The 11,461-nt window shown below is 36.2% G+C and overlaps 1 protein-coding gene across 1 annotated transcript in view; it reads right to left on the bottom strand.

The window, feature by feature from the left end:
* Positions 1-282: 282 nt before the first annotated feature.
* SENP6 (SUMO1/sentrin specific peptidase 6) overlaps positions 283-11,461 on the bottom strand; it is a 44,598-nt gene continuing 33,419 nt past the window's right edge. The window contains exons 12-18 of the mRNA XM_010015371.1: positions 10,030-10,209; positions 6,749-6,975; positions 6,031-6,137; positions 5,820-5,936; positions 4,851-4,973; positions 4,508-4,600; positions 283-864 (exon numbers count right to left, since the gene is read on the bottom strand). Of these exons, the coding sequence (XP_010013673.1) occupies positions 423-864; positions 4,508-4,600; positions 4,851-4,973; positions 5,820-5,936; positions 6,031-6,137; positions 6,749-6,975; positions 10,030-10,209 (1,289 nt within the window). The 3' untranslated portion in view covers positions 283-422. The remainder of the gene's footprint in view (positions 865-4,507; positions 4,601-4,850; positions 4,974-5,819; positions 5,937-6,030; positions 6,138-6,748; positions 6,976-10,029; positions 10,210-11,461) is intronic.

Consider the following 11,461-nt stretch of genomic DNA (forward strand, 5'->3'; position numbering starts at 1 on the left):
TGAAGCAAAACCTCAAATGCTGGAACACACTGAAATCAAGGCTGCTCATGCAATCTTAATTCAGTTCCTCCATGCACATACATTATGAGGATCAATAGTCAACTACTATTCTTTCCTTAACAATTACAGTCTTAAGTGATGCAAAGTGGTATCTACAAAACTATTTGTGTGAAAAAAGGTCACACAACTGAAAACTTAATCTGATTTAGGAAAACAGTTTTTTATCTCCGGCCGTTTGCCATGAAAGTTACGTCAACAACCACAAAAACACTTACTACTCAATGGCTATAAATTACTTATATTGCAAGCACTCAAACTTCAGCCACATACTGAACTTTCAAAGCTTGAAGTTTACACAACTGCAGAAGTAGTAACAGATGTGAAATCTCACAGTTTTTCATTAAAATGTGCTATTTTTACAATTACATACCCATAGATTGGCTAGCAGTTGTGAATTCACCCTGTATACCATTCTCATCCAGAGTCCTATGGTCTAGTTTATGGCATGCTGATTCCACAGTGTTAGGTTCTTCCACATCACTGTCTATTTGATTTAGTTTTTTGAAAGCACTTTTTCCCCTACAAGGACTTCTTCTACAACACGAAGACTCACTGTCCTCTGTTTCAGTGTTTGGGTCAATTAAAGCTGTATTATACTTTTTGGTCAACGTCTTCTTTGCTGTGGACTTGGAAGGTGAGTTTTGTGCATCTAATTCATTTGGCAAAGGAGATGGTGTGTTTCTCTCTCCATCTGAAGAGGGAGATTTTAGCTGTGTTGCAGCATTTTCATGATAGTGGGGATTTGGTTCGTATTTGGGTTTTTCTAAACCAGGAAAACAGATGACAGCCAAAAACCAGTGGGCACTGCAAAGGAAAAAAATACATTAAAAACTAGAGAATACATTAATGCTCATGGTTAAATCTGAAGTTGGTAATAAGCAAACAAAGTACTGAGTGTCCCTACGTGCACACACACACAAAACCACAAACCCTGCCTTCCACAGTTACCAAGGATAGATTGTAATAGCTGTTCACTTTTCTGAGCAGGTTTTACTCAAGCCTTTACAGTCTTCTCTAAAGGTAAGATCACTCCATTCAATGAGTCACCAACTCATTAATATGATGCAGTTAGTTGAAAACAGATGCTAAGTATTTATTTCAATTTGCTCATACTACTTACATTGTTTTCCTTCCTATAATTAAAGATTATTTCTTCTTTAACATTTTCTTTATTACTGCATGAGACTGATTGTAGAGTTCATGTTTTACGGCTCTATACAGTTTTCTGGTAGTTCAGCACTAGCAACACTAATCAGATCTAATGGTATAGCTGAATTGCCCATATTCTTTTGCCTATGAGATCTTCCAATTGTATATGACACTTGACATTTTTAAAGAAATCTTGTCAACAGTGAATTAAAAAAGGGGAGAAAAGAGTATTTGTAATGCCATCACCACAACTCTGTTGTCCTCTCTTTGTTTTCCCTTTGACTGACCCCTTCAAAGAACTGACATTCTAACCCTTTCAGGACCAAAAAGAGTTGTATCCCCCAACACAAAGTAAGTTTGCCCTCTTCCCTCTTCAGACTTCACTGACTTGCCACTAAATCAGAAATGGAGCAGCAGCAAATTCAGGGACTGAGGCACTGCATGTAGATACTGACTGACCCAATTTAGAAATTTTCTGAAGGTTTTCTGGTTCCCTACAGATTCCCTACAGCAAATAACAAAACAGAACCTAGCCATGTATTTTGCAGATGAAGACATATTTCAATGTGGTTTAGAAAAAAAAGGAAAACCGAATCTAAAATTGCATGTCTAACAGACATATTAAAAATTAGATGATTATGAAGCCTAAATTCTATTGAAACTCAATGGCAGTTAAAGTAAATGGCCTCTGAAAGCAGTATATAAAGTATGGAAGCATTTTTTCTTGAATGATTCGCCACAACTAATAAACGAATATATAAGTATTACCAAACACTGGAATTTGTGTGTATTCTATTAATATAGGCTTTACATACCAATTATGTAAACAGACCAGCAAACTAATCTGGATCTAAAAAGAAAGTAGCTTGTAACTTTTAAAAGAACAACCTATTTCCACTGGAGACTTGAACAAAAAGGACTGTACTGCCAAAGCACATAGATACAGTCACAGCTTTATCGGCAATATTGTTCTGAAGGTAATTCTCCTTTAGATTCATTCTGTCCACCTCCAGTTACTACAGTTTGACACCTTGTTAGATGATGAGCCCACACTCCCTAAACTAGTGGTTATGGGAGAATCTGGAAAGACATTCTGGAACTTAAAAAGCGGGAAAAGGAAGACCAGGGAACTACAGGCTGGCCAGTCTCACCTCAGTGCCTGGAGCAGATCCTCCTATAAACTATGCTAAGGCACACAGAAAATAATGGGGTGCTGGGTTTTGTGTTCTTCTCCAGGTAGCTCCCCAGCCTCCTCTCTATCCTGCGATACCAGTTACTCACCAGAATACGAGCACTTCATTGTCAAGTCACCAATTCTTTCCTAAATGTTAGTATCTCCCCCCAAAAAGTTCAGCTTTTTGTTCCTCAAAACTGAATGTTGGGTTTTGGGGGATGGGGGAAGTGACATGTTTCAGGGGATACAGAATAGCAAGGTGCATCCAAGAAAAATACTAGCACCTAGTAACAATAAGTTAAAAAAAAAAAAAAAAAAAAAAAAAGAATGCTTTGCCAGAAGGCAGTTCAAAAACAACAATAAAAACCAAACCATCACCACCACTACTTCCTAATCTGTCAAACCGCAACTTTCTCATCTCCCTGGATACTTGTTTTTTCTCTCTCTGCAATATTCTTACTGTACATATCAGGAAACTACTTTTGCAAAAGAATATCCTACTATGACCACTTACCAAGTTTCAGTTCACAGCGAAGGACAGTTCCAGAAAGTGTGAATGGCATTGCTTCCAGATGAAAGATGAACACCAAGAGTACAGTATTCATGCTCTTAAAGAGACCAGGCTAGTCCAAGGCAAAATCCCCAGCCCACACATGGTGTGAACATCATACCTTCAATACAAACTAGTTTGTTCAGCAAATTCACTCCTATGGACCTCACTACTTGCTAAGGTAGACGTTGCTTTAGTTCCTTATCAGTAAATGAACAAGACAGTGAAAACTACTACATGTTAAGCTACTAACTACATAACTAAGTCTTGTAAACCCACGGAACTATTTATTTTCCTTTTCAGGTGACTTGCAAGTCACACTGTCTGGTATTTGCAGTATTATCAGTCTTATTTCTCTTATGCAGATGTGTGAATGACACCAGAGAGGATGGTGGGAAGTAAACTATGTAACAAGCTCTAGGGCAACAAAAATTTAAGTGACAGACACTCTGAAATTATAGTACTTAAAGCTTCAGAGGAGAGGGATGACAAGGATGAAGTCTGCAGTGGACAGGGAGAATATCTTACAACTGAGTCATTTTTATCACCTAGGGTATGGCTGTCTTCCCATGGCTGAACAGAAGTCACAGCATCTCAAAATCTAAAGTCCATACTTGCAAACAGCTTTCTAAGGGATTTACTTCCAACTTGACAACAGATCTATGGTCAGTTACCTTGTAACTGCCTGTATACAGCTAGCCTCAGAATTCAGATGGGAAGGAGGCAAGAAGAGACAAGATTCAGAAATTTTCCTCCCACTGTACAATGGCACAGTATCTAGATACATTTCATTGAAGACCTTCTAATTAAAAAAACCCCAAACTGTTTTTCGAATTATTAAAAGACCCGTTAGGTATATCTATGATAAGTCAGTTACAATTCTCTTGTCTCTTTGCCCTTTATTTATGTTTTTATTGTCTATATTTTAAATGTAGTAGTTTAACATTCCTAAATATTTTGGCTTAAGGACAGCATAGACTCTATTCATGAAACATGGAAATGTGTTTGTAACAACTTCCTCTAATCTTAAAAAAAGCAAACATCATTAAAAGTCCTCAACAACTATTAGAATGCTGTCTGCTTCCCGACCCAAGAAACATATCAGGACAAAAGGATATAAAGAAAAAGAATAAAGCTCTCAATACAGGGAAGTAGAGTTCAGAAAACTGCATTTTCTTCCAATATAGGTTTAATGTAAATAAAGGAGGATTTCATGCATGCCATTACAGATCTCACTAGAACAAAAACTTAAGGGCTAGAAAAGGTAAATCCAAAAGTTATCAGCAATAACTGCTTAGAAGAACAAACTTCAGAGAACCAGGTAAAACTGATTCTCTGAACTGGTTCAGAAGTACTCGGAAAAGTTCATTTCTGCTCAGTCTTTATTCTGTCTGATACTTCTCAGACTACAACAATGAACTAAAAGTTCTTACATTATTGTTTGGTTTTTTTATCACCTGGAAAAATATGTTTATTCGTTTAATTTTTAACTTCAATTCACACTATAACTTTCAGTTTCAGAATGAGGAAGCTTAAGCCTTTACTAAATGTGATAGAAAGGTACAGTTACTTACGCTTCATTAAGGGGAACAAAAATGAAATCTTTCTCAAAAATGTCAACATGTCGTGTCCATGTTTTTACTCGCCCGTGTCGTTTTTGTTGTATTCTGCAAGAAAAGCACAGGATTTATAGGGTGGCTTATTTTTATTGAAAGACTACTTTTTCAGATATTTTCACCTTAACAGCTTCTTAAGATTTTCAAGCTGTATTTTATGTTTGCTATAGGTCTGGATGCTTCCTAGAATTCTGTTGGTATCATAATATTGTCTGTAAGGCTTTTGCCTCTGTAAGGCATCTCTTCTTGTAGTCTTCCCTCTACTTAGCTCTTAGTTAAACTGACTTATCAACAGACTTACGAAAGGTTTGAAGTTTCATGAATATTTCTCCTTTCCCTTTGATTAAGGCGTTTATAGAAGAATGAGCTGAACACATGTATTCTATCAGCATCTTCTTTTTTCAGTTTTTCAAGTACCAAATATCTAATTAGTCAAAAAAAGAAAAAGAAAAAAATTAATGGAGGTGAATTCATCAACGTATTCATCACCAAAGTAAAAAGGACTGCCAACAGTGCTACCTCCCCACCACATTGTTACTGCCTTTCACACAAGAATATCAGAGCAAACCAACCACAGGAACTAATTAATGCAAAATCTGTGTCAATGTTTCAAGATATTAAGTGCTCTGCTCAATCCACAAATTGTTTCACTGCTGCTGTATTTATTTTTTTATCATGGCAGGAACACAAATTTTCAGTAAGTATATCACATAAAGACATAACGAATACATAAAGAATCTAGGAAAGATTCATAGGTTGTAACTGAGCCACTAAATCTCCAAACACTCCCAAGAGCGATGCACTAATTTTTTTTTCACTCTAAAATGTTTTAGTAGAATGAAAATTATACACAGCCTCACGTAACAATTTAATATGCTTCTAATAGCTGTAGCATCAGTGACACAAAAAACCCATAATGTACTATGTTAACCAGAACAAATGAAATTCCATGGAACACAAATACTCTGGAAAAAAAAACCCCAACACCTGAACTTAAAAAAAATGCCTTTTTTTCTCTTTGCAGTTAAAATTCCCCTTCAGATGCTAAGAAATTTTAAAGAACCTTTCTTCCAAGTGAGAACAACGTCACTGTCAAGCAGGATAGGAGAGGAACCAAAATTTCTAGCAAAGATACAAACCAACCTTTTATATTAGAGCTATATATACTTGGAGACCAAGTATTAGCAACTGACCCATGAATTTTTAGTGTAAGAATTTTTCAAGTTTCAGAGTAAAAGACAACTAAAAACTGATCTGAAATAAAACTTACTTTAAATAAAAATCAATAATAACATCATTTAAAAACTCTCCTTCATTTAGACAATGGAGGTCTTCGTTGGTCACAGAAATACCACCTTTAGCTGGAGGAGGTGGATAAACTATCAACCTGAAAAGAAAAATACAAAATGTAATCAATAATAAGTATGACAGGCTGAAAAAAACCTCAGAGAATTGATACAGGGCAAAGATAAACATCTTACTTTTCAATAGGACCAATAAATACTGTATGTGGTTCTCCAATTTCTTCATCATCATCAAAATATGGTAACTGTTTATTTCTCTGCTGCATTTTGGATTCAGAAGCAACCTTAAAAGAATAAAGTCAGTATCAATTTGCATACTGTGCTCAAATTTACCAAAATGGTAATAAAGCTTTATGAATCCAGCAGTGCAATACCGATTGCTTTTGAGAAGACTTCAAGTTTTTTGCTGTTTTTTTTTTTTTTACTTTCCTAATTAATTTCTTGCATTTAGATCTGTTCTTATTTCTTGCAGAGTCGCAAATCTTTCAAATTCTTTAATAGGAAGTTTTGGTTAAAGAAAGCACTGATTAAATTTAACTACAACACTGAAACTTAATTTCTTGTTTGAAATACTACCATTTTACCAGTAGATTAATTTGGAAACAATCATGTTGCCTAACTATAGTACAAATTTCTCATCCCTTAGTAATTTTTAAATTACAACATTAGTTGTGGACCATTGTACAACCTTATGATAAAACTAAACACACTAAAAAGTATTGTGAATGCACAGACTATTTCCCAAGTTTCATACCCACCATGAGACAGTCTCAGAATCCTTATATAAGAGCCAGAAGAAATTGTTGGCAATTCTGGGGGGTCTAATGACTAGCACACTATCTTTAGTGTATTTGTAACCCAAATAACATAATGACTTTGACAAAAACATAATTACATTTTTTATTTTGTTTTCTCTGTGAGATGGGCTTCCTTTGGAATTGTCTTCCAAGCACTTGGTAAAAGCAACAAGCCTGCCATTGGCTTCTTCAAAGGAAATTTTCACAAAGAAGTCAGAAATATTATTTCTAATACCAATGTCAGTAATGATTTTTTCAAATATTGAGTTTGCATGAGGATCAAGACCAGTTTCAAAAATTAAAATGATATACTGTTCTTCTTGACCTACAAAAAAGCAGAGAAAATTATTCATTTAGAAACAAAGTATGTTGCAAGTATGAGCAGATTTCAAAGACTCATGCACCAACACCAGCACCCGTTGTTGACAGCATATGCAAGCAATAATACACATGTATGCAGAGAGACAGAAGAATTAACTACCAAGCCCTTCTACCTACATTTGCAAAAAAAGTGCATTCTACTTCTGCCCTAATTTAGAAATGTTAATTATTACACCTGACAGATTTTTAACAGACATTGAATACAAACCCAAAACACATTCTGAAATAACAGCTTCTCTGCTTAATGACAGTAGGACTCTGTAATCAATACGCTCTCTTTTTCTTATTATAGTTCCTATCTTATTGTTTCAATACAATTCCAGAAATTATGCATTCAGCACAATTCCCCCTCTATATACGGAAACACCATGCCTTAGTTTCTCGCAGGCCAGTACTAAAAAGTCTAAAGCAGCTATCTCTCTCAAAAAAAACCCCAAACTAAGAAATCAATCTGTGATTGATATATATTCATTTGTGGAAATTTATTAGAAAAGGAGAACTGTATCAAGAATGTAGAGGGGCTTTTGTGGTCTCAATGTTTATTATAAAAATGGTTTTCATCTACTTAACCCCTTCAACATCTATGTGTTATTTATTTTAAAATATTTCTGCCTGGTTTTCTCCTACTTTCAAATAGATGTGATTACAAAAGGGAAAATAAAAAGGGAGAACTAAGAAAACATATGCTAAATAAACCAAAACCAGTGTATGAAATCCCATGGTTCGGGTAGATTCATGGTCTGTCCTGATCTTAGAAGGCTACATTATTGCTTTTTGACAATCTTACATACTAAAGTCGCCACAGCATATATGACCCTAGCCTTTTAGCTAAAACAGTCTGCAAGAATCATTTTTACATGGATACACAGCACTGATATCTACATGTCAGCTCTTTCACACAACAAGAGATTGTGAGAAACAGTGACTGATTGGGGCAGCTACCAAGTAGGAAACAAAACTTAAAACCACTGCTTAGAGACTAAACTGAATAGAATACTGAGGAGGGAGAAAACGTATATTTTTGAGATGACTCGTTCCAGACTTAAATGGGAAAATAAGCATGATGCTTTTTGAAATGGTGGATATAAACCATATGCTACATATTAGAAGCACAAAGTTCTAACAAAACTACTGTTAGTGATTCTAGGCACATGTTGTAGGTACAAAAGTACAAGAACCTGTAATGGAAATTTCATGAAACAAAGTTCTTTTTCTCTGATCAGATTTCTGTTACCATAGAAACAGAAATCTCTTAAGGATCTCCAATCCACTGGCAACCAGTTTCATTTCTAACAAGTACACATCTAAAGAAGGAAAGGAATTGAAAATGTCACAGTAATCAAAATCTTCATCTCCTTACACAGGTAAGCGGATCTCACCACCCAGAAGAGCAAAGCCCTGCTTTCGGGTCCTGTAACATAAACAATCTAAAACCTCTCTGTCCATGGTCAACATTCTGTGAGCAGAATACCGCATTCTCTCATGCTTACTCTTGCTAGCCCTAATAAATCTGGCATTTTTTTGGTACAGTGACTTCAACAGGTCAGCCTACCCCTGTACCAAAAGTTGGAGAATGTGTGTCAGATCAGTCAGCTATTGTGTAAATACCACCTGTTCACACAACCTTAAAAAATAAAAAAAAGCAGTAAATTGCACTCGGAGGAATTACTTAAGACAGCCAGACACAGGAATGGGATTCAGGCTGCAAATCCCAGTCTCACATAGCTGGCTAACTCAGAGCTGCAGGGACCTGTTTTTCTATAAGCCAAGAAGTGTTTCAGACACATGCATAACCATTTCTTCTTGGTTATTTTTAACTGTCCCAAAAAATAATTCTTCAGCAGCATATTTCCCAATTCACCACCTACAGAATTTAGATGGATAACTGGGTTTTGAGAGGTCCTATTTTGGGAACACACACACACAATTGCTTACACAGCTATGGATTCAGGCTTACAGTAATTTCACTGCTCACAAAGCAAATAGCAACTGTCTTACAGCAAAGTACTCCTAAGCATCAAGTACAATAAAGCAGTTAGGTATAAAACTAGCTCAGCGCCACAGCCTCAGAGGGAAAAGCTGGGGAGATAAAGGCTGAGAGACATGAAGGAAGGGGTTCTTACCCAGACAACTCAGGAAGCTTTCTTTTTTGACTTGTGAACACCTGTGTTCACTTGGGGTCTAATGCCTGCACCCAGGCTTGCCTGTAGCTCCCCCACGTGCTAATTACTTTATAATTATAATACTCCTTACAGTTCATACTTTTTATAGGAAGTAGATGAGGTTATGATAATAGTATTATGTGTTAGAAGCACACAATTCTGAGATTGTTGAAAGCATTCTTCCTTCATTTGAATGCATCATGTATCTATGAAGCTGAGTGTAAGTATAAATAATCACAAAATTTAACCTAAAGAAAAGCTTATTTAAGGGGAAGAGGACTATGCTAATTTAGAATAAACCAGTGTGCGTATTAAGACGTTATACCCTTGAGGAAAACTATGTTGAAATTAACTTTAAGATACCTGAAGACAGTCTACTTAGTTTCCAAGCAGGCGTTTGTCTACATCACAAAATCACTACAAGTATATTGGGAAAAATAACAAGCCAACTCACAGTTTCTATTGAAACTCAGGCCTAGTAAGCAGAGCAGCACAGAAAGCAGAAGGAAGTATACCCAAAACTGTCCTATACACATAAAGGCCCAAAAGCTAAACAGACTTACTTTCACATTCAGTACAAATATTAGTGGAAAAAAGTTATACTAAACTGACTAACTGTTGTAACTAGCACATGTCTGGACAGACAGAAGACTACAGTTTTACCAAGCCATTCTGAACTGTTCTCCTCATCAGCCTGGGAAGGTGACAGCGTCTGGAAAAACAAGACAGCTGCCCCAGCCAATGATGCCAATTTTAGTGCTTTATGCAGTCTGTAATGATGCAAAACATTAAAAAGCAATTTAAAGAGAATAGTAAACTAAAATTGTTTTACTTACTGTCTCCTTTACATTCGTACCAGACATTATCTTTACTCATTTTCAGTTGTTCTCTCAGGCTACTACAGGTTGATGGTACTGTTTGTAAGAAAACTACTGGCAATTTTCGTACACTACACCATTCACATTTGGTAAGTTCTGAAGTTTTCAGGTTAATCTCTCGGATATCACTTTCTGATTCTAGAAGAAAATAATGACATTATATTGAATTATAGTAAAAATACATAGGTTTCCTTTGCAATTTCCCCCTTGATTTTAACAAGGAATCAGTATGTGCTCAGTAACTTTCTAAAAAGTTTTTTAATATCTGAAATTAACCCATATTTAGGAAGTGATGCCTGTTAATATCTTAAAAGACAAACTGAATTCCATTCTTACCTGTCATGAAAGTAACCAGAAACAAACTGTTTTATTCTCACCAACTTTAATCCAGTTTTCATTCCACAGAAAAAAACCCATTTCCAGTGATTTAAATCACTTTGATCAAGCTCCCTTATGAAAAATAACTTCAAAATTAAGAGAATAAACACACGCAGAGAAACATGATTGTCTGAGGAAAAGGTACTGTTCTCAATTTACAACTGAAGAGAAAGCGTCAGCAACTTGGTCAATTTTTAACAATACATCTGATGATTGGCAATGCCAATGTTGAGTGTTTTACAGGTTTGACTGAATTATAAAAACGGAAGGGAAAATGTGTGAAGTCAAAGCTCTTTGAATTTGTGAAAAGGCCCAAAAGTTCAGTGCCAGTAATTATGCCAGGATCAGAAAAATGATTACTGGTCATCAGTTAAAGCTTTATTTAGCAGCAGCCTCCACCACATAAAGTATGTAGGGACCAAACCATAGACAGGACAGAAGGAGAAATGGAGCCAACATAAAGTCCTTCTAACAAAGATCAATGCTACGAGTGTGCCTCCTCCTCCTTTCAGTGCAGGGAATTCCTGAAAAGACTAAGGCTTTTACTAAGTTAAATTCTAATAAATATTTCATGGTCAGACAGACGGTGAGTGAAAATTAGTAAAACTATTACCACCTAATCCGCATCACCCTGAACATATCTGCAGAAAACCATACGATAAAAAAAAATAAAGACTATACTGTACATCCTCCTTTCTGCTGGCTACTGAATTCACCCCTGTGCTCCCCTAAAGGGAGTCTGCTGCTTGTAAAGACAGAGCAAATAGTTACCCAACACAAGTATTCACTGGCAGACTGGAAGTGGTGGCCACCAGAGCTTCTGCAGAGCAAAGCAGCTCTCCTTTCTTCTAAACCTCCAATACTCCTGGTCCCACTAACTGGGGAAGAAGCAGCCCAGCTCTGAGTCAGGCTGCAGCAACAACATGCTCCCGTAAAACCCACTGGGAAGCAGAAATATACTACATGTATCTAACTAGTCCACCTCCTTGCATTGATTCTCCTTTCTTTCCCT

The sequence above is a fragment of the Nestor notabilis genome, unplaced genomic scaffold (assembly GCF_000696875.1).
Source record: "Nestor notabilis isolate BGI_N333 unplaced genomic scaffold, ASM69687v1 scaffold525, whole genome shotgun sequence".
NCBI classification, from domain to species: domain Eukaryota; kingdom Metazoa; phylum Chordata; class Aves; order Psittaciformes; family Psittacidae; genus Nestor; species Nestor notabilis.